At 41.8% G+C, this 25,537-nt stretch overlaps 2 protein-coding genes across 5 annotated transcripts; one reads left to right on the top strand and one right to left on the bottom strand.

The window, feature by feature from the left end:
- Nucleotides 1-7: 7 nt before the first annotated feature.
- Nucleotides 8-9,442, top strand: pias2 (protein inhibitor of activated STAT, 2). Of its 3 annotated transcripts, none has more exons than XM_062542930.1 (15): nucleotides 8-337; nucleotides 1,922-2,009; nucleotides 2,407-2,851; nucleotides 2,937-3,024; nucleotides 3,115-3,165; nucleotides 3,965-4,055; nucleotides 4,307-4,441; nucleotides 4,670-4,775; nucleotides 5,628-5,701; nucleotides 5,795-5,955; nucleotides 6,049-6,182; nucleotides 6,316-6,493; nucleotides 6,696-6,835; nucleotides 6,938-6,975; nucleotides 7,365-9,442. In XM_062542930.1, exons 3-15 carry the CDS (start codon nucleotides 2,410-2,412, stop codon nucleotides 7,557-7,559), a joined length of 1,833 nt encoding a protein of 610 aa, XP_062398914.1. In that variant the 5' UTR covers nucleotides 8-337; nucleotides 1,922-2,009; nucleotides 2,407-2,409; the 3' UTR covers nucleotides 7,560-9,442. The 3 variants fall into 3 exon arrangements, with proteins under 3 accessions (XP_062398914.1, XP_062398915.1, XP_062398916.1); XM_062542931.1 differs by lacking the exon at nucleotides 8-337 and adding an exon at nucleotides 502-613; XM_062542932.1 differs by lacking the exon at nucleotides 8-337 and adding an exon at nucleotides 507-548.
- eef2l2 (eukaryotic translation elongation factor 2, like 2) lies at nucleotides 8,658-23,846 on the bottom strand. Of its 2 annotated transcripts, XM_062542928.1 has the most exons (15): nucleotides 23,693-23,846; nucleotides 22,724-22,938; nucleotides 22,181-22,362; nucleotides 21,319-21,530; nucleotides 20,703-20,887; nucleotides 20,119-20,224; nucleotides 19,900-20,013; nucleotides 19,649-19,787; nucleotides 19,088-19,283; nucleotides 18,627-18,885; nucleotides 18,252-18,359; nucleotides 17,807-18,160; nucleotides 17,487-17,669; nucleotides 9,567-9,699; nucleotides 8,658-9,441 (listed from the first exon to the last, which is right to left on the bottom strand). In XM_062542928.1, the coding sequence occupies exons 1-15, from the start codon at nucleotides 23,693-23,695 to the stop codon at nucleotides 9,248-9,250; spliced, it is 2,583 nt and encodes an 860-aa protein (XP_062398912.1). In that variant the 5' UTR covers nucleotides 23,696-23,846; the 3' UTR covers nucleotides 8,658-9,247. The 2 variants fall into 2 exon arrangements, with proteins under 2 accessions (XP_062398912.1, XP_062398913.1); XM_062542929.1 differs by lacking the exons at nucleotides 22,181-22,362; nucleotides 23,693-23,846 and having other exon boundaries at nucleotides 22,724-22,896.
- Between the last annotated feature and the right edge of the window lie 1,691 nt (nucleotides 23,847-25,537).

The following is a 25,537-nucleotide window of genomic DNA, read 5'->3' as shown; positions in this document are numbered from 1 at the left end:
CTGCTGAGTGCAACAGCAGGGTGTAACATAACTTAATTCAGTGTCATATTGGGTTTTTTTTGTTGGTTTGTTTGTTTTTTAATTATTATTAGAAATACCAGACAACGTGTTTCAGTTCAGCTTTAGCAGTCATCTTTTTTAATTCAGGAAGTGGCTATAGCAGACCTAACAGACCCAAACTAACCTAGACCAGATCAAGGCCAAATTTGGCCAGAGCATGACTGGTAAACGTTAATCAAGGTCTGTAGCCTGCACAGGGACGATACAAGCCCCTTCCTCCTCTTCACCAGAAACAAAGTATCACTGAATTTTGCCAGTGCACTATTTGCTTCTAAAGGTATGTTCTAGCCTTTCTCAAGAGTTACAGAGTTGCAGTTCTTTTGTCCGATTGATTACACAGCGTTTTAATTGCGAACCTAATTGCGAAATTGCGAAGATTTTTTAGTTTGGGTCGGTGCATTAATTTACTCCTTCATCACGTGAGGCGCAGCGGTCGATTCGTTTAGGATGACCACAGCCAGAAAATGGCGGATGTTGAGGAGTTACGGGTAGGCGAAAGTGTTATGACAGCTAGCAACTGTAATGCTTTATTTCAACTTTACACTGCTCTGTTGTAAGTTAAGAACATTCTATTTTTATTTACTAAAATTGTAGCTCTACACTTTTCATGGAAGGGGCAATGAGGCTCGTATTTTCCCATCAGGCGGTCACCTTTAGGCCAGCGTGAAAGAAGAAATGTTCTCATCTATCACAGTGTTAGCTATCCAGCTAGATCGATAGCATAACTGCTTAGCAAACGCTAGTCAAGTTAGAAGGGGAACTTTTGAATAGTTTGCTATAAATACTAAAATAGCCTAACAGTATTCAGCTTAATTAGACGATGAGATGGGCAAGTAACTGCCTAACTTACGGCCATCTTAGTGGTCGTTTTGATAATTCCGCACTGTGATGGAAAATGTTTGTTATGATAACTAGCCAGCCTTCGACACACTGCTAGCAAGCTGACAAGTTATTTTAGACAAACGTTAACTGCCTCAACTGTGTTGTGCATTCTGCAGGGTTTTCCCATAACGTTACGAGTTTGTTTGGTGTGCGCTTGCTAACTTCGTCTAGTCTTTGGAAATGTCTTTCATGTGAAGTGTTATGCTAAAGCTACAACCTGTGGTTGTGTGATATTTTGTCTTATTTTCCCTTGAATGTTCTTTTAATCGGGCTAGGCAAATCCTGACCCTGCGATTTAGCCAGTGCTATTTAGCTAGCTTCTTAGCCAGGTGATGGTAAACAACTAACCAACATGCATCTTCTTTGTTTACCTGGACACGTTTTACTTTTATTTTCATAGTTATCTTGATTTGCAGATGAAATGCATTGGTTCCTAAACTAGAAAAATATTGCAAATTCTTGCTAGCAATTTTTGTTGGTTTGGTTAACATTAGTTGGCGAGCTCTGCCATTGTTTACATCCAACCACCATCACTTAGCTTGCTAACGTTAGCTGTTAATGTTGGATTAGCTCGCTATCCTGATCATAGACAGGCATTTGTTTATCTGATGCATTGCTGAAATCTTGTGAAAACATGGTCGAGTACTATCATTATGTCACTATCTAACTAGACTCTACAGCAGACTGCTTGTATAAACCCCAGCAGGTCATACACTTCAGCAAATCAAATAAGTTAGTATGTTTTTGGGGGGTAAGATGCAGGGGGTCTCTCTTTGTCTTATTACTACGCGGTCACGTTTTTAAACTAATGATGACATGAGCGTTTCTCTTCATGCTTTGAACTCGATTCTGTGAAATACCTTCCACATTTATTTGGGCTCTGATTTGAGCTCATTAATTTCTGGAATTCTGGAAACATTGTTGTGTGATGTCTCTTTGTTAATCTAATGGGTCTTGGACTTTATTCTCAACATTTTAGATGCTTTTAGGTCACATTTGTTAAGGATTTAAAAAAGAAAAATGGATAAACACGTAAGAACAATCAAGCATGGACCATATAATGAAGGGTCAGTCGGGGTTTTCTTACTCTTCTGTGGGATTTTGAAACGGGATTGTTTGGGAGGGTTGTGGTCACTGTCATTCAGTGTCTGGGCTGGTGTTGATGGGATCTTGTACTCTCCAAAAGTCATAGTCCTCCATGTGCTCTGTATAATTAAGTTGTGAAGTTTTCAAGTACATTCTCACTACTATGCTTTGTGTTCAAGAAAATGTGACCCTATGAGTTTGGATGACATAATGCAGTATGACAAGTTACTTTCTGTTCTGCCGTTTTGCTATTTGGCACAGCTTTTCCTACGTTCTCTGCCATTCTTCTGTCCTGTGGTTTCAGTAGCCATGTTAAGTGTTTGAATGTGTGTTAATGCAATGCCTCTCTGTGTGTGCGTTTCACGTTTGTTTTTGCAGAACATGGTATCAAGTTTCCGAGTTTCCGAGCTACAAGTGTTGTTGGGCTTTGCTGGACAGAACAAAAGTGGTCGCAAGCACGAACTTCTGCTAAGGGCCTTGCACATGCTTAAGAGTGGATCCAGCCCGGCAGTGCAGATCAAAGTCAAAGAACTCTACAGACGACGCTATTCAAGGGCAATTGATAGTCTTCCTAACTTGGCAAGCCTGCAGAGCTACTTTCAGGCAGAGGCTGAGACGTCAGTTGTTGCTACTGACCTGTCTGGTTCTGGGCACTCAGACTCGGTGCATCTCAGCCCAGATTCCTCTCTCTTTCCGGAAGCGAAGCCAACGATGAATATGCAGCAGGGCACGCCACTCATGCCACCTGTGCACCCTGATGTACAGATGAAGTCACTTCCGTTCTACGATGTGCTGGATGTCCTGATCAAGCCCTCTAGTTTGGGTAATTGTTAGCCGCGCCTGTGATTCTTTAGCTGTCAGTGTTCTTGTGATCGCTACAATTGCTGATCGGATGTTGCTTTTTGCAGGTCCATGTACTGCTCAGAGATTTCATCAGGAGAAGTACTTTATCTTTGCCCTGACTCCGCAGCAAGTGAGAGAAGTTTGCATATCTCGGTAAGGACAAGGTTTTGTCACAGTAAGAGCACAATCAGTTTCATGTTTGCACTTCACACCTGAACCTGTACTTTTGTTTTTTTGGCATAGGGATTTCCTTCCAGGCGGCCGAAGAGACTATATGGTCCAAATTCAGTTGAGGTAACAATTCTTGTCATCATGGTGCATATTTATCTATAAATTACATGAACTCTTCTTTCTGTTTGTCTGTCTGGTTGTCTCTCTGTTATACGCATGTCTCTCAAACCATTCGTCTGATTGATTTCAAACGTGGCAGGTGTCTTGCTACAGGTACGAGTAAGTGCAGTGTCAAGTTTGACGTTGTTTGGATAAGTAATGCAAAATATATAGTTAAATATATCGGTAAAAGAAGCACACATTGGCTTTTTTCGCTCTACTGTAGCCACTCCCCCTCTCACACAGTGCAGGGCCAGACAGAGAGGGTAAGCAGAGTTTTGGCAGCAATGAATTAGGGTCAAGAAGCAAGATATTTGGATGAATATCATGTTTGACGAGCAATAGGCTAACAGTGCTGAATTTAATGACGTTTCAGAATGCCACACAGCTAGAGTGGCAGACAGAGCAACATGTCACTTTTGCTACCAAAGACTGTCTTTAAGTCACATCATTGCAAATCTCATATGATGAGACATCTTTCTACAAAATGGTTTGTCTTCCATATCATTAAGTATTCAGTAGGCTAAACATACAGCCTTACATCAAAGCTTTAGGCTTATGTAATTTCAATCAGCTACAGACAACGAGTGGCAGACACAATGTGATGTCACTTATAGGCTACCAGAGATTATTGAGTCACATAGTTGCAAATTTCATACAGGCACTGCACTGCTAATTTTACAAGACTGAGAACAAAACAGAATAATCAATTATTCAACAAGTTCTTTCAAAATATGTTCATGATCTTTGTTTTCTGTGCTAGGTTTTGCCTTTCGGAGACCAGCTGTCCTCAAGAGGATAATTATCCAAACAGCCTATGTATCAAAGTCAATGGAAAGCTCTTCCCACTGCCTGTAAGTGGAACAATAAACACTAGTGAAATATTTACATTTTATTCTATTCCAAGAGACTACAAATGATCTACAATGATAACGGATGAGGAAACACCAGATGTGGATACATCTTATTTTGACAATATATGTGGGATCATCTCTACATTGCACTTGGGAGACTGGAAAGGGAAAGGGAAACTGAAGAGCGTTTAGAAACCGGTCATGAGTTCATTATTTACGTTCTTTCTGTCGTTGTTGTTGTTTTCTTCCAGGGGTTTGCACCACCCCCTAAAAATGGAGTGGAACAGAAAAGGCCAGGGAGGCCTTTGAACATAACATCTCTCGTCAGACTGTCGTCTGCCGTCCCCAATCAGATTTCCGTCACATGGGCACCAGAAATTGGAAAGGTATAAACATTTTCTCATTGCCTTCTGAAAGGTAGGAGAGTGGAGAGTGTTGTATTCGATTCTGTCCATGTGTGTTCAAGTATCAGATATAAAAAGCCTTCTGAACTGGTACTTGAAGTTGTTACACAATGTTGTTTTGTGTCAATTTCTTCTAGTTTGAGGTCACACTTGAAGGTGTTTTTTTTTTTTTTTTTTTAATGAATGGGTCATGTTTTGTGTGTTTTGCAGACCTACTCCATGTCGGTGTACCTTGTGAGACAGTTGACCTCCCCGCTGCTGTTACAGAGGCTGAAAATGAAGGGGATACGGAACCCTGACCATTCTCGAGCATTGAGTAATGATTCTAACCATGCACAATATTACACATAGCACTGATACAGAAATATACTTCAGGGTGACCTAGGTAGACTGTGTTGTGTTCTGCTGCTAGGTTTAACCGTTCACAGTTGACCGTTCACCTATGCAGATCATTGTTGGCACAGCAGGCAATAAGAAGTGCAGTAATCTTGAGTTTAATACATGTTTTTTTCCATGTATTATTTCTAGTTATATGAATAATGTTTGATACTGATATTGATTTTGATACATCACCTAGAGTAATTTGTCTAGTTTTTCATCATTTCAAGAGCCATGTAGCATTCAGGCTTTGAGGCTTTACCTACACTTTGGTTCATTGTGATCACCTTAAACCTTTGTTTGAAAACAAGCTATGCACTGAATTGGGGCTTTATGTGATACGTTTTAGGTAGGTACCTCATAGATATTGTTTCCATGCATCCAAGAAGAGATCACAATGTGACCAAAACGTTCTGTAAAGAAACAAATTGGACTTCTGTTTCCTTTCTAAAAATATATCCCCCATTTCCTAGATTCTTCTCAAAAGTTTCAGTGGTTACGAATAAATGTTCAAAATTCTGGATAGTCACAAACTCACGAAAACGTAAGTGACTTTTAGTATCACCCAAAAGACTGCTTTGCCTTTTGAAATACTTGGTTATCTTTGATTGACAGTGTGTAGAGACCCCTTTCTCTTGACTTGTATTCCCTGTGGTATTCAGTAGAGGGCAGCAACATTCCAACATCTTGTTCCTGTAATTCCACACCTTAAGTGCTACCTCTTGCTACAGTTTGTAAGTGGAGGCTTAGATTTCTTGTTTCAATTGAAATCTATTCTTCCCCTCCGCAGTTAAAGAGAAGCTCACTGCAGATCCTGATAGCGAAGTCGCCACAACCAGTTTACGAGTCTCCCTCATGTGCCCGGTAAGTGCATATCCCCTCTCAGCATTTACGTCCACTTTGGCACATTTGTTGTGTTGGCTCCTTTCTCATGATGATTTGACCATTTGTGCATAGCTTGGGAAGATGCGCCTCACCGTGCCATGTCGAGCAGTCACCTGCTCCCACCTGCAGTGTTTCGACGCGGCGCTCTACCTGCAGATGAACGAGAAGAAGCCCACCTGGATCTGCCCAGTGTGTGACAAGAAGGCCACTTACGAGAGCCTCATCATAGACGGGTGAGCCACACGATTACGAGTCCTTGAGCGTAGGGTTGTTCCACTTGAGCTCGAAGAGCAGTTTGAATAAGTGGCCCATTTCCCCCTTTCCAGGCTGTTTATGGAAATCTTAAACGATTGTACGGACGTCGACGAAATAAAGTTTCAAGAGGATGGGACCTGGTGTCCCATGAGACCAAAGAAGGAGGCGCTAAAAGTGTCGTCGCCATCCATCCCCAAAGTTGAAAGTGAGGAACCCCCACACATGCACTTGCAATAACACCAACTCATGAACTCACACATTTTTTCACTTACTACGGTACTTAATCGTCAATTTCACATTAAAAGTACAAGAAGTAACCCGTGTGTGCACCTGTGTAGGTTCTGCACCTGTGCGGCAGTGTGCCGTGGTACCTCACGGCGAGGTGAGCAGCTCCAAGAAAGCTGATGTGATTGACCTGACCCTGGACAGCTCCTCGGAGGACGAACAGGATGTGGATCCTCCCCACAAAAGACGCTGTGTGTACATGTCCAAACAGGAGGACATGCATGGAAAGGGGTGAGCAGTCTGGCTAGTGGCTGAAAGTGCTACCGCTGCCTTGTAAAAGCTACAGTAAATGTATTTATATGCACATAGTATAGTTTCACTTTTGATAACATTGGGAGATGTGGGATTTGGCCTTGGCGGAGTTCTGCCGTCTCTGAGTGCCCTTCTGGTGTTGTAAATATTTTTTCCTTTGGATTGTTTTTTCCTTATTCAGGGTGTTGGCCTATCAGCCCTCAGCTGTGCGGGTGCCAAATGTGCAGGGCCTGGACCCAACTTACCTGGCGTCCTCCTTGGCAGACTATGCAGTACCGTACCATCACTCAGCCCTGTCCACTATTCCTGCAGATATGCAAGGTTTGCTCATCTGCTTCTCAGTTGTTGTTTTTTTTAATGCAAAACTTGAATGTAATCAAAGTCTGTGGAATACAACTTCATTATTTCATTTTCATCCTTTAGGTCTGGATTTGTTTTCTTTGATTCAAGGAGACCCACAGGTAAGTGATTGACACTTGTTAACCAGCTCTATCTTTTCAAGTTATGTGTCACTTCTAGCCTGGCTAGCGCCTACCACTTCTCAATGAGATGTGGTCTAGCAACCAAACGTTAATTTTCTCGTATTTGAAAAAATGCCCAGATCCGTTCATTGGGCTGTCTATCAAATGCGTCTGTGCATAGCTCATCATCGTTTTGCTCCCCCCCGTGTTCTGTGATTGGTCCCCTATCTGAGGCATACATTTCCAGGCTGCCTTTACAGCGTGAATGAAATTGCACGCTAGGCAGCATGGGAACACCCAGGCTATATCACTTCTGAAATTGAATTTGAAATGTTGGGTGAAGTGTTTATTTCTTATACTCCATGAGGTTGTTGCTCTCTGTCCCACAGCATTACCGGGCACCCATGTTCCTGGACAACCTGTCCGGCAGCCTCCAGAGTGCCACCACCAGCGGTAGCCTGGTGTCGTCCTCGAGTCAGTACGAGACGGTCGCCACCACGCACAGCACCAGCTCCAGCCACGAGACGGGCGTCATCACCGGGGGAACGGCCACCAGCATCTCCGACATCATCTCGCTAGACTAAAGTCCACTCCAAGCCACCTCTCGCCCTCTGGCTCTCCACTAGCCTGGGGCAGAAGGGCCACTCTAAAGGACCTCCCCCCAACCAACCCAAGCCGCGGACTATAGAGGCCCAAGAACTGACTTGGGCTGTAATCTCACTCACACCAGCCAAGGGTTATTCACGATTACGACAACAATGACGATGTAACAAGGACGGTTCGGGTTTTTTTGTTTTTGTTTTTGTACGTTGCCTTTCTGACGGGACAGGTGGAGCTCACGAGCTTTGAGTGCAAGGACGATGAATGCTGGACAGGTCGCGACCGCGCTCGACGCGCACGCAGCTCCGTGAATGTTCAGTGCAGGCTTTCTTCGGCAGCTGATTTCTTCATGTTACCTAGATCTCTACAATTCATGCAGTGAAACGTTATCTCATTCTTTCGGTTCTACTTTAGTTTCAGCAATAAAATGTCTTGTCATTTACATATTGTACATTTATGTTTTAACTATTGATGGTCCAGATTGTGCCCTGGTGTTATGCATCAATTCAGCTGTTTTTAATAGTTTGTTCCTGGTTTTATTTTATATGTGGACATGTGAAAAGAATTTTGTAATGCATCACATGCTATCTTCTATTTCACCAAGAGACTTAAAGGGCCACCGTTGCTTTCCTTTTGAAGCTAATCAAATAATTTACATGTAACAACCTTGTTTCCACACTACATTTGGGAACTGCCCTCTCCTTAGCCCAGCAATATAGTGTACTTGATGGCATATTAAGAGGATACTTGACCAGTAATGTGTCCATAGATTCTTATGTTTTGTGGTTATTTGCCATGACAACACGGGGTGCCAGCTTGCGCCATCACACTGTCAAGAGCACTATTAAATTGGGATATTTGTAATAACATTGTATGTACCTTTTACCAGCAAGCATTATGATGTTGAAAGGGATTCAAACTGTCGTAATCCGCAAAAAGATAGAACAGAAGGACCTTTAGTCACATGGTTATTGTATTTGTAGACTTGTCATTCTTGCTGCATCACTGATATGTGTGCGCCACATGAACTGTTACAGATTTGACAAATGGTGCCACATTAAAAGAAAGAAATCCAACATGTCTTACTGGATATGAGCCATAAATTTAATTACAAGTGAAAGCATGTCTACATTTGGTTGTGTCAAATATGAATATTGATACTCAAGCCCTCCTTACACAACTATTTAGCTTTTTTGACCATTGAGACTAAGGTTTCATTTAACAAAAATTGTCTTTAAAAATTAAATGCCCTCATGTTTTTATTATGACCTGTCTGTAACATTGTGTATCAGAAACAGTTGAGTAAAACAAGCTGTCACAAGCCTCTTGTCAACTTGTGGAATTTACATCAAGGCTTCTTTTGTGCTTTTGATCAAAAACTGCTACAAGAAGCAATTGTATAGATGAAATGCCATCTAGCCAAACTAAGCATGGAAGCCATGTAATCATTTAGAATTATGAATTGGCCATGGAACACAAAATATGGTGCTAAGTTTTATTTGCTGTTGATATTACAACTTAACACTGTCCTTTTTTCTGTCTTTATTTTTTGTTTTATACTGTAAACGTTCACCCGTACACTTCTGTATTATTTTCTGTATTTTCTTTTATTATTTTACATGTAATAAGCAAGATCTACATTGGCCAGATGTATTCTGGACTGTCATGGTGATCACAGTTTGTCCAGGAAGTTGTCAAGAGGTGGGATTCCTTCCTTGAGGCCCTTGCGTTTACGTGTGTCGACTACAACCTGGCATGGCTTGCTGGCAGGGTCGTAGGGGTCACCAGGGAGGATCTGCCAGTGGTCAAAGACACACTGGGGAAAGGCCTGGCCACCTGTGTTGGACCTCAGGTCTGCTGTGAACCCTGGTGGAAAATAAATATTTATATGTAACATGCTTGAACTCCTAACTTGTGTTTTTTTCTTTGCTTTTATCTTATCACGGGGGGGGGGGGATTTGGGGTTATTGATTGCACTTGATCAAACTTACCAAAAGACTCATTTACAGGGAGGAAGGCCTTTACAATGAAAATAGGTGTTCCTGCAACTTGGCACTCTTCAAACACATGCCCTCTTTTCCTATTCAGGACACCATAGATTCCTCCGACAACTTGCTCTGGACACTAAAACGACATGAATGAAACACAATTCAACAGTAATAGACACTATATTACTAGTGGGGTTCTTTGAAGCATCTATGTGTACTACGTGTACTGGTACTGTTGAAGTGCAGTGGTTAAGGCATACTGTAGGTACAGAACCGTACATGGGTGCAACAGCAACTGAAACTAGAAATGCAATTCCAAGGAATTACCAGTGCATGAAAATGCAAAAATAGATAGATAATGTAGATATGGTTACTAAGGTGTAGCTAGGGTAAACATGGTGGTTGCATAGTTTACAGAGAGTTGATAGTGTGAAGGTAGACGTTTTAAAGATGAAACGTTCCAGTTCTAACTTAACTAATGATTTCTATTCATGTTAAAATGTTGATTAGCTAACTTAGCTAATGATTTCTAGCAGTTACGCTAAAAATGCTTATTATGCTAGCAATGCTAACTTTACTTACAATGCTAACCAGGTTAATTAGCTAAGTTAACCGATGATTTCTAGCAGTAATGCTAAAAATGCTAACTATGCTAACAATGCTAAATTTGCTAACAATGCTAACCAGGTTGATTAGCTAACTTAGTTGATGATTTTTTGCAGTTATACTAAAAATGCTAACTATGCTAACAATGCTAACCATGCTAACTAGCTAACTTGCTAGTGAGGACTTTTATTTTGAAATTTTTTTTTGCTAGGGTATCCATGGTGGCCACTATCAGGAAACAAGAAGTTACTGCAGTATAATCATGTTGGTTGCTATGGAAACGTTCACAAACACTTAATTTTAATGGTTGCTATGTTGGTTGCTAGGTACATGGAGGTTTCATGTAGTTGACTGGAGGCATAGTGGATGATAACTGACAGTTGGAATGGTTGAACAGTTCAATAGTTGAGTAGTTTCAATGGTTAAATGATTTAATAGTGTATTATTGCAGTGAGGACCTTTATTTTGAAACAGTTGTGGACAGAGGACGTAGTGAAACAGGATCTGTAGTCTTAATGAGATTGTATGCTTAAAGCCTGAGACAGAAGGTGCCTCTCATATAGCGTTTACGCGTCCTCTCTCGCTCCTCACTGATCTACATAAAGAATGATGGAGCGGCAACAATGGGATAGTCTAGCCCTTCTTCTATCTTTCTTTATGTAGATCATTGAGGATCGAGGAGCGAGGGAGGACATATAAACGCTGCTTGAGAGGGACCCACATTAAATACTTTAAAAGTTGTATGTAGATAGTTTAATTAATGTTGATAGACAGAATGTTTAATGGATGTTGATAGGCAGATTGTTTAATAGATATTGATTGACAGTTTAATGGGTGGATGAGTGAATGGTCTGAAGAAGATGAATGGATAGAATGTTGGATGGAATGTGCCTTATATTCTTGTTAAGAGAGACACTGATACAGCTCTCTGAGAGTAGTTGACACAGGTGTAATCAATTTAACTGGCTAGTCTTAAGAGAGCCAGAGTACTCTTAAAGCCTGAGACAGAGTAAATAATTTAAAAGTTGAATGTAGATAGTCTAATTAATGTTGATAGACAGAGAGTTTAATGGATGTTGATAGACAGATTGTTTAATAGATGTTGATAGACAGTTTAATGGGTGGATGAGTGAATGGTCTGAAGAAGATGAATGGATAGAATGTTGGATGGAATGTGCCTTATATTCTTGTAGAATGGAGAGACAGCTCTCTACTGAGAGTAGTGGATACAGATACAGGTGTAATCAATTTAACTGGCTAGTCTTAAGAGAGCCAGCCTGAGACAGAGTAGATTGTTTAAAAGTTGAATGTAGAGCGTCTAATTGATGTTGATAGGCAGACTGTTTAGAATGGGTGGATGAGTGAATGATTTGAAGAAGATGAATGGATATAAAGTTGAATGGAATTAGGAGGACTTATTTTGATACTGTTGTGCGCAGAGGATACAGGGGAACAGAATATGTAGTCTTCAGAGAGATTGTAAAGCCTGAGAGAAACTGACAGTTGGTGCCCAGGTGGCTGACCAGCTGGGGTAACATTCTAATTGCTGCCGTGATGTCATAATGAGCCATGTTAAGTCTATGGGGGAAATTGTAATAGTTTTTAACTAATAGTTTAAAAAGTATAAAAGTTACAAAGTTGAAAAATACAAAGCCCACATCGCGTAAGTAAGACCTACGCGTCAAAATTTGAATGGAGTTTCTACGTTAAGCGGTTGAAGCTGAATTGCGTGCGTTAGAAGAAGAATAATAAGAAGTTGAAGAAGACTAGGAAGAACAGTATAGTCAGGGAGCCAAAGTCTCAAAAATGGGTTGAACCTGACATGGTCTGTCATACTTTTTATTTGTGTTTTTCCTGTTAACTTAAACCCTAAGAACCAATAATCAGAGGGTCTGCTCTGCCGGAAATATCGCGAAAAAAAATTGTGGCCATTTTAGTGTATGCACCCTGTATTTTTTATCAAAAAATATGAAAAATGTTTTTTTTCCCTCAGATTCTCAGTGGGCTGGGTAGGCTGTCAATAAATGCTTTCCAAATGCACATAACATATGTGCTGACAACATCCACTGAAAAAATAACCCTTAAAACACATTTCTACATGATTTTGGCTCAATTTAATGCAAAAAAAATAGGCGTTTTTTACCATTTTTCCAATACATTCATCTCTACTTCATTGGCAATCAACTATTTCCCAAAGTTATGACACCAGTCAATATGCCATTCTTTTCCCCAAACAGTATACTCATTCCAGAGACAAAAATTATAAAAATCCAACCAAAATCAATGGATCTGTAATGATTTTAGTACTAGTTGGCAATCAACAGGCTCAGAACTTCAATAGAATTTTAGGCTACTCTCAACATTCCGAAAGACATACTGGATATTTAACATGGTTGTTATGTCCACAATATTAAACCTCATGGCCTAGGCATCTTTTTCATTTCAACATAACCCTGTGCTCCAAATGGAAATGCCACAAAAGAATATAATACAGCAAAATTACTTTCCTTAAGGAGGGGTCTTATCTCTGTTCAATTTCGAGTTGCTGTTGCGACACAAAAAGAAGCTTCTCCCAGAAAAGACTCTGGGGTGCCAGTGACCCCCATCCACATACAGTATTTGACAATGCAGTGAGCATCACTAGTGGCTGTGCACATGGAGAAGACATGAAGAGAGGTCTTTAGTAAGTCCATAAACCTCTAGAGCTCCCGAAGGCTTGGCCCAAATAGAACCACCAGCAAGGTTGTTCCCAGAACCACAGAGACTCCATCTACAGGCAGGGATGAACAAAAACCTAAGGTTTCCCCCCCCCTGCATTTGGTCTGAGTATATATGTACTCTGTGCAGAGGAACCCAGTATGTGTCTTGACCAAATCTCCTGACCTGGAGAACCTCTCCTGTGTCCAAACTAAAGTCAAATGGGCAAGATAAAAACAAGGGGATGAACTGGTGTCTCTTGGTATTTTAACTACCTTCTCCCCACCATCAAGAAATTACACAAGGCTTTCCGAAATAAAAGATGAAAATTGGTCCTGTGCTTGAGTTAATACATGGGTGCAGTTACCAGGGTATTGATATGGTTTTGCTGCTTTTTCTTAATACTTAATTAACCTCAGAGCTGAAAAAAAGCTAAATCAGTGTGTAAGCCACGGCTAATAATTGGGAAATGGCGGTACACACAATGCTAGAATCATACTTCACAGCAGAGTGTCCCTCTCCCCTTAGGCAGCTGTACATTGTAAGGGACCGGTACAGATTCACCATCACCACCGTGATGCCATTCAGGCTGTACACGATTGAACTTCCGGACTTTATGTGTTAACTCATGATCATCTGCGTAGACTGTGGCATCAGAAGCATTGGACATGCCATGCTCCCATACAGTTGTGCTCATACTGTAAGTTTATGAACCCATGCTTAAGCTGACTAAAAAGAGGAATAAGTCATCTTTTGGAAATGGATTTTAATGCCTTAAATTCTTCTGGATAGGGCCATTTCTAGACTTTTCCCCCGAAATCACACTGTTCCTACTCTAGAGGCAACTGCTCCCACCCAGTTTGGCCTATACCATCAAATGCATGACCTCTTTGAAAAGATGAGACCCTGTAGTTTCTTACGCAATAATCAGAATAAAGAAAAGGTTTAGAAAATGAGGAAAATGAGGAAAAATCCAACCTTTAAGGACACCAATTTTGTTTGTGAATGAATAATGTATCGTAAATAAATAAATGTTCCTCACCCGTTTTTCAGACATGCATGAAAACATTTTAAAACAAAACTCACAGCCATAGGTTATTTTGAGAATGACGACTTTCTCTTCAGCATGGTCCAAACCGTTAAAATGAGTGTTGTAAAATATACACGCTAAAACTGTAGGGGAAGCTCTGCAGAGAAACTTCCAACAGGGTAACAGGGTAAATGTGACTTATAGTCTGGTGCAATAAAATGTTTTCCCTCTACATGAGGCATTTTTTGACTGATGCGACTTTATACTCCGGAGCGACTGGAAAATTACATCCCTAATTAACACCCTATGTTAAATTCCCAGGCAGATTTTTATTTGTAAAGGCCAGTTATGTCATGGATCCAGGATACTATGCATCCTGATATAGTTCCCTTGGCCTGGGGAATTAAAAAAGCCCCATATCGTCACATATCCTTCTCTAGGGTGGTCCTTATTTTTTAAGTCTCCAATTGTCCTGCTCTTAACCCTTCAAATTGTTCCTTTATATAAGGAAATATAGCATGGCAATTTTTATGGTAGTAACATAATTACTGGTAGATCATTAGCTTAAACTTTTGAGACTTGGATGATCTTCATAAAAACAGATCATTTGAATTGATATTGCAACTGGCTAGTGAAATTCCAAAAAAATCTTCATAAAAGCATCTAATGCACCATTTATTCCTAAATATGTATTATAACTAAATCCAAATGAATCCATCCATGACTCAGTTTGCAGATGTCCTATAGTGGAATCAATATAGCCTAGAAATCTAGCTGCCAGGGCAGTCTAGTAACTCTCCGTAGAGCTTGGGAGCTGGGCTTTGGCAGAAATCACCGGACCAATCACATTATGTATAGAGTCGGTGGGCGGGCTTAACACAGTGGCCCAATCCCAATGTCAGCCCTAAAGACTAAGAACTAAAGACTCACAGACTTAATTGATCTCAGGTGCTAAGTGAGTGAGTGTGTGAGGCCACATAGGCTCAGATAGGTATTTGGGATTGGGACAGCACTTCACGAGATCACATGTACCTTGGCGATGTTTACTAACAAAGACGTTGCTAACATTTGCACCATGCATATGTGTCGTGCGTGCTGTTGTTTACCTTCATTTCCGGATTTTTCTATGATCTCCGCGGTAAACGTCACAACACTTTGAACTGTGGGTAATTCCCTTAGGTTAAGTCTGCACCGATGCAGACTCACGGAAAGGGCTCGGTAAGTCTGTACTCAAACCCTCCCGCCCGTTGTAATTCGACATTGGGACAGCCCTAAACCCTTACGAATTTCGCGAGAACGCGCACCAAAGTCCGTGAGTTCGTGAGTCCGGACATTGGGATTGGGCCAATGATGACTGACATGCGACCAGAAGTTGTGACCGTTAGGCATCCTACTTGAAAACAAGAAGATGATTCGTCTAGCTACCCTATTCTATTGCATGGAGAGGGAATTTGAAAGTTTATCCCACCCCTCCGATTTAGCCCTGCCTATAAGGGAGTTCCCAGACCCTACATCTTGATGTGGGTCTGGCTGGTCAGGCTAGAATCAATATATATTTCTATTGATGATCACCTTGGTTATTGTTCAGGTTTAGAGCATTTTTTGGTCTTCATTAGAACATTCAAACAATTGTATTCACAGAACCCCAAATACGTGCCACAAATATGTGCCCAAATATGTGTGGGCACAGCAATGGTCTACTAGCCTGGAGACCAGACTCTCTTCTTCGTAGAGAGTCTGGCCTAGATCTATTGGCAAACGTTTAGTTCCTGGTTTGTGGATGCTTGTCTTAAGTTTGAATTCATTGGAGTTCAATCACTAACGTTTGGTAGTGACATATGATAACTCCAGGGGACACAACGATAACGATAAGCTTGAAACGTATACGTAATCGCTCTTGGGAACGCCCTCTGTTCGCTGATTGAGCGGAGATGCACTTGCCAGCGTAAACAAAGCTGAATCAAGCTATTCCAGACGGAGTATGAAGAGAAATGAAATTGAGCTAGGTTAGGGCTGGACTGGTTAACTGCAGGGTTGCCGGTCCGATCCTCGACAAGTAGGAAAAATGTGGGCGGGGGGAGTGGTTGAGTACGCCCACATCCACGGCTGAAGTGCCCTTGAGCAAGGCACCTAACCCTTCACTGCTCCCAGAGCAGGCCGCTCTGCTGCTCCGGGTTAGTGTGTGCGTCACATCACTGTGTGTTGTGTATGTTTCACTAATTCATGGATTGGGATAAATGCAGAGACTGAATTTCTAACGTCCATCAAATCAAAGAGTATATATACTTCAACTGCATGAGGAAAAGGACCCTTCCCTGCTCAGCTTTGCATGCAGCTATGTTGTGTACCAAGAGCAAAAGTCATGGCAAAAAGAACAAGTGAAGCTTATTTGATTGGTTCCACCATACCAGAATTAGTTGGATCAAAACCGCCATCTATTAGAATGGTACTTGGATTATTTCTTCACCATCATCTAAATCTCCAAGAGACTATTACCTCAGTCTTCTTCTGCTACAATCAAAAATAGGGGACTGTTGAAAACTTCAGACTTTTTTTGTGATTGTTGTCATGTTAGTGCTGCTCTGATTTCAATAAAATGTAGTTCATTTGCAGCTTCTTTTAATATTACTTGCATATCACAATAACACTGCATAGTTAACATAGGCAATCTTCCACATGATTGGGCTACGTCTCTATATATGTACTTTTGTCAACATTTTTGCACATTTCTAATTTATAAGTTAAAAGAAACACTTTGAGGAGGTAAAGCCACTAACATTTTGCCAAAAAAAAGTTGGACTATATAAGGACCACCCTACCCTTCACCATACCTAGAGATTCTTGTGTGACACATTCCCATTGGGAGCACAGGGTTACAGTATGTTGAAAAGAAAAAGATGCCTAGGCCATGATGTTTAATATTGTGGACATAACAACCATATTAAATATCCAGTATGTCTTTCGGAATGTTGAGAGTAGCCTAAAATTCTATTGAAGTTCTGAGCCTGTTGATTGCCAACTAGTACTAAAATCATCACAGATCCATTGATTTTGGTTGGATTTTTATAATTTTTGTCTCTGGAATGAGTATACTGTTTGGGGAAAAGAATGGCATATTGACTGGTGTCATAACTTTGGGAAATAGTTGATTGCCAATGAAGTAGAGATGAATGTATTGGAAAAATGGTAAAAAAACGCCTATTTTTTTGCATTAAATTGAGCCAAAATCATGTAGAAATGTGTTTTAAGGGTTATTTTTTTCAGTGGATGTTGTCAGCACATATGTTATGTGCATTTGGAAAGCATTTATTGACAGCCTACCCAGCCCACTGAGAATCTGAGGGAAAAAAAAGCATTTTTCATATTTTATGATAAAAAATACAGGGTGCATACACTAAGATGGCCACAATTTTTTTTCGCAATATTTCCGGCAGAGCAGACCCTCTGATTATTGGTTCTTAGGGTCAAAGTTAACAGGAAAAACACAAATAAAAAGTATGACAGACCATGTCAGGTTCAACCCATTTTGTTGAGCTTTTGAGACTTTGGCTCCCTGACTAGTACAGTGCATTTTCATGCACTGTAATTACCTGGATCTCCACCAGATAAATGGGTTCCATCAGCCTTGGCTGTGCGGTCAGCGCAGCAGCGTACAGAACCCTGCGGGCCGTGGGAATGATCTGACCACCACCTCTGTGGATGGCGTCAGCATGCAGAGTCACGTCATGAATTTCGAATCGTGTCGCACGCATGTTCTCCTCGCAGAGAACACCCTGGAAGATGACACAAGTTCTCGCATTAAAAGTGTGTGTGCCTCACAACTACCAAGGTATACAGTACATGACCACATTATTCTGGAGAATGCATGCGTTGCTGGAATTATTATTCTCAAATGGTGTGTCTAACTCACTTCCTTGGTTGCCCACTGAAAACCTGCTACACAACTGTCTTTGATCTCATTCAGGTACTGAACTCCTTTGGTCACATCAAGCAGGATGTTGGGTCCAGTACCGTCTGGGCCAAAGCACCAAATCTTGCGGGCCTCGCCCACGTCCCACTCGTACTTCTCGGCGAGGTAACGAGCGCGCGTCTTCAGCTCCTGGCGTGAGGACACGTCGCCCTTGTCAATGTCCTCCGCCAGTCCGTCAGGGAAGGGTTTGGCCTTCATGTACAGGCGGTTGTGCTTGTTAGGGGACTTGGACAAGCAAACTTGATCGGATTCTTCACTAACTGTCTCGCGGTATGACACCACTGGGTCAGATTTCTGTGGAAAATGGAGAGTGCATGAAGTGTCACCTGCCATGATGAGACCATTTTAAAACAAAGCAAGTAGGCCACACAGTAAGCTTTCCAACCTTGAGAGGGATACAGGCATGGTCTTCCTCCAGGTCTTTCAAGCAGATCTCCAGATGCAACTCCCCAGCACCAGCCACAATGTGCTCACCAGACTCCTCAATGATACACTATCAGAAAAATACACAACTTTCAATCTCCACTTTCAGTCTGGGGTTGTCCCTGACACCAGGGGTGCCTCTCATTTGGTCTTTTATACACTCTCCCTTCCTTCCTCGATCCTCGTCCTCACTGATCTAGATAAAGAATGATGGGGCGGCAACAATGGGATAGTCTATCCAGTGTTAGTTATAGATCAGTGGGTACGCCCTTCGAGGACCGAGCATCGAGGATCGAGGAGAGAGTTTGAGAGCCACCCCATGTAGGCTCCTACTCACCTGAACCATAGGGTCAGACTTGGCCAGACGCTTCAGGCCCTCCACCAGCTTGGGCAGGTCAGCGGGGTTCTTGGCCTCCACGGCCACTCTCACCACGGGGCTAACGCTGAACTTCATGACGCGCATGTTGTGTGCATGTTCAAATGTGGTGATAGTGCCTGTCTTCACCAGGTACTGGTCAACCCCAACCAAGCCGACGATGTTACCGCAGGGCACGTCCTCAATGGGCTCCACATAGCGTCCCATCATGAGAATAGTTCTGTGTTGAGAGGAATCAGCGGAGATTTGTTGGAGAAGTATATGAAAGAACTACTCCAAAGCCTATGTTCTGTGAATTACAATGAAAAGGTTTGCCAAGAAAATACTGGCAACTGTTACAGTATATGGCAATGGTTGTAGGCCTATGAGGTCTTTAATTCTATAGAGTTCGAAGACAGTACACAGAATATTTAAGAACGAACCTCTGGATCGGCTTCAGATACAGATCTTCCTTCTTGCCAGGTGTGTAGTTTGGCCCCATGAGACGGACCTTCTGTCCCGTGCCCACCGTGCCAGAGAAGACGCGACCGAAGGCATAGAACCGGCCCTTGTCGGTGGTGGGCACCATTTTGGAGATGTACATCATCAGAGGTGCTTTTGAATCACAGTTTTTAATACCTATTGGGAAAACAATATAATTGACATGTGAGTTTGTCATCTATCTACCTATCAATGCAAAGAACATCTGTCTGTGTGTCAGTCTGTCTGTTCCACGCATAACTCTCGAACCACTCATCCGACTGCTCTCAAATGTGGTTTGTGTCATTCTAATGGCATGAGTGTGCACAGTGCCAAATTTCATGTTATACGAACAAAAAATGCCACATCTACAGGCTCTGCACTAGTATGGTAAATAGTACCCTACTCTAGGACGCTCCACTGTCTATTTCAATGAGCTACAATGAACACTGTACAGTATGTGTGTCCAGTCATTTCATGCTTGGAAAGTAGTGAATGGGCAGTGCAGTACACCAAACACTGACCCATTGCAGCCTCGTCATCACCAGGACCCTCGTAGAGCAGCTCGCAGCGGTACTTCTGGGCTGTGACTGGGGAAGGAAGGTGAATGGTGATCATCTGGAGCAGGGCATCTCCTGCTGGCAGCCAGCGACGCATCACTGCCTGGAGGACAGAGGGAAACACTGGGTTGGGGTCTGAACATAGTGATGCACATCAGTGTCAGTCGGTTCTTGTACTTAAAATCACTCTTTTTGTCTTTGGTCTTCTTTCTTACCTTCAAGAGGGGTTTCCCTTCCTTTTCCTTGTCCTCGGCATCAAGCTTCACGTCAAGTTTTTCAATCAGCTTCTGAGATTCCTCCTTCTTGAAATTCATGATGGAATCGAAAACCTTCGCAGACAGAGGAACTAGTGAGTTTTCAATGGAAAAGGTGAAGGTTGAAACAGATTCAATCGGATGTTGTAAGTGTTAGTAAATAGTTAGTAAAACACATACCTTAAAAATAGGATCCAAGACAAGTTGGCAGAATGTACGCGGGAGTTTCTTGCCCTCTGCATTGCTACCAGATTTGCTGAACTTCCCGTTAGCTGGATCAAAGTATCTGTTAAATTAAATGCAAATGAAAATGATTTTCAATTTTCAAAACAATGAAAATAATAAACAATAAAAAATGTATTACTCATGAATGTAAAACACTAGCATATTAACCACCAATACCTTAATCAGTCACCATACTATCAGTGTATGTATACTGTACTACATAAATAACTCAATAAGTTTACCTGTGCGAGTTCACCGAGCACAGTCTTTCCGATCCTAGACTTACCACCTGACTATAACTGACACTTGACTGTGAAACAGCACTCACAGATGCACTTATTCTTATTGAACTCTACTTTTTTTAAAAAAAAGTTCCTATATTTGTTGTAAGAATTGCTTAGAAAGCTTAAACTGTTTACCATGTTGTGAGTCACTTTAGCTAAAAAGCGTCAGCCAAATGCAATGTAATGTCACGTAATAATAAATGAAATGTAGACACCACCACACACATGAGTATAGGGTTTATGAGCAGAACATACTTGTCTCCCCACAGCTTCTTCATCATGTCCTCCACTTTCTTGGCACGCTCTGGGGGTGGGAGCCCGCCCTTCTTGTCACTCTTGGCAGTAAATTTGGCCACATACATTTCGGCAAACTGCTTCAGAGTGAACGCCCAGCCGTGAAGACCTGAGCCAAATCCAACTGTCCCCGCCACAGGGTCCACCTGAAGTGGAAACACATGCCAAGGTACAGTTACTACAGAGATTATGCACACTGTACAGTACATGAACAAGGAACACCTCAGGCTTCTGTTTATCTAAATATATACAAATACTGTATCTATAAAGTCAGCCATTATCTGCTTGCTGTTTTTGCAGTTCTATCACTTCAAGAGAAAAATGCATTGTAATTGTAATGTATCGTAAATGTTCATGTGTTGTAAATGTTTCAGCTAATTTTCAGAATGAGAGAGCGACACTAAAAGTGTACATGGAAGAGAACGTTCAATATCAATGAATACTACGTATTATAGTTAGTTTGTTGGTCCTTTACTTCAAAACAGAAGGGTAGAATAATTGTGCAATGCTATAAGAGGCAGGACTGCAAGAAGCTTTTGGACGGTATTGTAAAGGCTGCCAAATCAAAGCTGCTGACCATGATGTTGCCCATTGGTCCGTGCTCCCCCTCTCCATAGGTAGAGATGATGACGTTCACATTCTCCACGATGCGCTGGAAGGTCAGGAAAAGCTCGTCAGTATCCAACTGCAGCTCGAGCAAGGCACGGTCCATCTTGTTCATCATCAGAACAGGCCTGATCCTCTCGGCAATGGCCTGTCTCAACACAGTCTCTGTCTGCACACACACACCTACCAGAGAGAGAGAGAGAGACAGAGAGAGAGAGAGAGATAGAGAGAGAGAGAGAGAGAGAGAGAGAGAGAAGTACTCTCAATATAGGATCCAGATACTGAGTGACTGTGGGTTAGTTCAAGAGTGTCATTACATTGCAAAAGCATCTCAGCAGAACTGCAGAATGCAATTACACACTGAATGATCAAACGATCACTGAAATGTTCCTAATATGTCTCGAAACCAACCCAATTATGTTTCCATGACAGTCCTCAGTATTAATCATGAATTTGCTACTACATAAACACAATCACTGGTTGATCTTACCCCAACTTATTTTAAAGTCAGCCCAAATATCAGTTGGCATTGATGGAAGCAGTCGTCACATTGCAGTGATCCAGTTTACTTGCCATGATCTTTTGATCATCTGAGATGCACTGCACCTTCCCCATGCTGACTACGGGCAAATTGTCAACACCAATCTGACAGTCATCCGAAAGCTTTTTTTTTTTAAATCTTTCACCTAAATATTCTCCAACAGCATTGTGTCAGTGCATTACTGTGTTGCGCATGCATGCCTTTGCTTTATGCTTAGCAGTAAGACAGGCTCAAGGCTCACAGTGCACAGCTATAACAGACACATACAACTCAAGGGCCGGTGCCGTCCTACCTGATACACAGTCTACTACTACAAGAGCACCGTCAGTGACGCGCAGAGCAGCAGTCACTTCGGAGGAGAAATCGACGTGACCAGGAGAGTCAATCAGGTTAATGAGGAAACCAGAGCCATCCTTGCTTTGTTTGATGAAGGCCATGTCATTTTCACTGAGCTCATAGTACAGAGAAATAGCTCTGCAGGGAGGGGTGACACACAACAGGACTGTTAACCGCGGACAAAGGTGCGGTGACGTCAAAAACAAAAACTATTTGGGAGTTTCCTTTCGTTCTTAATGCTGTACCTGTGGAAAATCTATATGCCTGTTATACTGTACAGGCTTGTACATTAAACAATTATTGTTGCAAAATGTGCAGATCTAGATAGGCATGTTAAGCATGTCAACAAAAAAGTGAAAAAATCAACAAGAGGTAATCAAATTATTCACATTGTTCTAAAACACTTATGGCCCTAAATCAATCAACTGTGAAACTGCAACTGATGTTCACTACTATCAATGTAAAATGAGTCCACCTCCTCCACTAGATAAACACATACGTGGATTTGATGGTGATGCATCTCTCTTGTTCATCCTTTCTTGTGTCAGTGAATCTGGTCTCCCCGGCGCGTGCCGAGGCGATGATGCCAGCCTTGCACACCAGGGAATCGGTCAACGTTGATTTCCCATGGTCCACATGGGCAATCACGGACATGTTCCTGATGTTGGCTTTTTTATCCATGATCTCACGGATCTGGTCTACTGTAAAGTTCACCTGAGGACGAAAAACAACCCGTATGAATATATATAAAAAAGAGGTACAGTGGGGGGTGCTATTTTACCCACCTTCAAAACATTGTCTGTAAGGGACTGCGCAGTTTTCTAGGTTAACTGCAATATTTCGCAGAATCCATGCCTGTGGCTAGACGTCTAGAAGCTAGGTCATTTGGTCACGTAAACATGGCCACTAGAAATATCATCAGGCTGCCTGAGACGTCTCCCTTGCCCAATCTGTGGACATGAAACTTTAATACGCACATCTCCTGGAACAGTGGGCGTAACGGACTATTTATAACAGGGGGTAACGCTATTCCAGTCTATATTCGCTGCATGGACAGGCCTCAACCCAAATGTAAGGGTAGCTTAGAAAATATTAAATAATGTGGGAAGTTTTGGACGCGATGGTGTTTAGAAATCCTTCATTCGAAATGTCCAATTAAATGATAAATCGCTAGCCTATATCATGATCAAAAAATAATGTGGCAACACATTGACTTGTTTTCATTTTGTTATGGTTTTACTAACTATTAAGGAATGAAAGTCATATCCTTCATGAAATTGTTTTCGGACATTATGCGTGTCCAAGTTCAAGTCCACATTACCCACACGCATGTTATCTAATTACGTCATTTAATAGGTAGATAGACAACCACGGGCAATGTGTTCTCCAAAAACACTACAAGTTTACGCATTAACGCATCGTATAAAATGCAGCAACATAATTTAAGTGATCTAAATATACATCTCACCATTTTGGCTGTTGGTTCGGTTCCCCGGTTCAAGGCAGCCTCGGTTGCAGATACCTGACGGTTGCTACCTCTCCGTCGGAGGACTGCGGGGGAAAGAGAGAGAATATGACGTAGAATCTTAGTTTATGCTGCGACCAGCTGCGACACGCCGGACATCGAGGGTCATGTGGAGCAAGTCATATGGATCAGAACAAACTTGACAGTCAAGAAATGTCTGCTTAAAAACAGTGATTGACGAAAAAAAAAATCGAACACAATAGGCTATAGGTTACTATTTTTTTTTTTTACAGACACCAATGCAATTAATTCAAAGAGTGATTCAAACCAGTGTGCGCAGTTACAAACACACCGGTCGAGAAAGGGCACTGAATGCAGCTGAGGCTAAAGGCATCAGATAGCCTTATATCTATGTTGTGCAGCTCATGCAGGCACAAGTTGTCTTATCTGTTGGGCTTGGCCACCAGAGCTGCAGCTCTTCAGCATAGGCCACTAACCCATGTCCAGGGTCTTGGTACCTACAACAGAGCACCTTCAATTCACTGTCAGGCAACAGAACCATGGGCCAATCAACACCAGATCCATAGCAAACCATTCTAAGTGAACATTTAGAAACAACAGGGATATGAATGAGCATATTTGTGACTTAACACTGGCAACTGAGTGAGCATGATGATCATGATTTTTTTGTTGTTCTTGTTTACACACACAAAACACCCCCCACCCATCCACCCTCCTAACTGGACCAACACAACAACAGTGATAACAACAAAATAATAAAGGAAAAGGAAATGTTTAGTTACAAATGTCTACATAAATAGGCAAAATACAATTAAAAACAGATCAATTATTTCAATGAGGGACAACATGACTTCAAAGCTGTGTGACCTGCCAATTATGCCTCAGACTATAGACTTAACTCTTTAGTCCATCAATGTGTTGGGAAGTTCTTGACGATTACCAAAGTACATCAATAGGATTGATTTTAAAATCCTCCCAATAATCTATAACGTGTTATATGGTTTGGCACCTGACTAACCCCTACTGTCCTCGGCCCCTCAGATCCGCTAGCCTGGGACTTTTAGTTGTGCCAGAAAGTAAACTGTCAACTAGGGGTGACCGATGATTTGCAGTTAGAGCACCCAAGCTTTGGTCAGTGTCCTGGAACATAAAATGTGCACCATCAGTGGCTGTTTGTAAATCTAGTATACAGATTAGATTAGATTCAACTTTATTGTAATTGTGCTGAGTACAAGTACAAAGACAACTAAATGCAGTTTGCGTATAATCAGAAGTGCTAAAAAGCAGAAATTGCAATGTGATATACAAGTATTATAGCCAGGTGGTGCATAGCAGGACAATAAATACTGCCGTTTAGATACAGTTGGTTTACATGGTGGTTTAGAGTGATAAATGAATTAATTGAATGATTTCATTTATTTCTTGTCTCTGCTCATTAATTATGACAGCTCCACACACACACGCACACGCACACGCACACACACACACACACACACACACACACACACACACACACACACACACACACACACACACACACACACACACACACACACACACACACACACCTCACCCCACGGTGGAAAATTAAAATGCAATATTACACTGCTTTAATCGCCCCTATCCTCATTTGAGTATTTAGTGACTGTACACCCATCGGCCTGTAGATGGTGGTGTTGAGCGATGGGCTGCTGGTAGAGGAGGATGAGGACATACAGTACACACACAGTCACACACGCATGCATGCACACTCACATCCACACACACACACACATGAACACACACACACACACACACACACACACACACACACACACACAGAGACTC

Source organism: Sardina pilchardus, chromosome 8, assembly GCF_963854185.1.
Source record: "Sardina pilchardus chromosome 8, fSarPil1.1, whole genome shotgun sequence".
Lineage (NCBI taxonomy): Eukaryota > Metazoa > Chordata > Actinopteri > Clupeiformes > Clupeidae > Sardina > Sardina pilchardus.
The sequence above is the reverse complement of the archived record's forward strand: the minus strand, read 5'-3'. Positions and strand labels throughout refer to the sequence as shown.

Excerpts from the sequence above, each read along its gene's own strand:
- pias2 (XM_062542930.1), top strand. The coding sequence starts at position 2,410 with ATGGTATCAAGTTTCCGAGTTTCCGAGCTACAAGTGTTGTTGGGCTTT. Across the intron at positions 3,166-3,964 it reads ATGGTCCAAATTCAGTTGAG|GTTTTGCCTTTCGGAGACCA; the intron begins GTAACAATTCTT and ends TTTCTGTGCTAG. Across the intron at positions 4,056-4,306 it reads GAAAGCTCTTCCCACTGCCT|GGGTTTGCACCACCCCCTAA; the intron begins GTAAGTGGAACA and ends GTTTTCTTCCAG.
- eef2l2 (XM_062542928.1), bottom strand. Across the intron at positions 21,531-22,180 it reads AGTAGTAGACTGTGTATCAG|GTGTGTGTGTGCAGACAGAG; the intron begins GTAGGACGGCAC and ends TCTCTCTGGTAG. Across the intron at positions 9,700-17,486 it reads TTTATCTGGTGGAGATCCAG|TGTCCAGAGCAAGTTGTCGG; the intron begins GTAATTACAGTG and ends ATGTCGTTTTAG.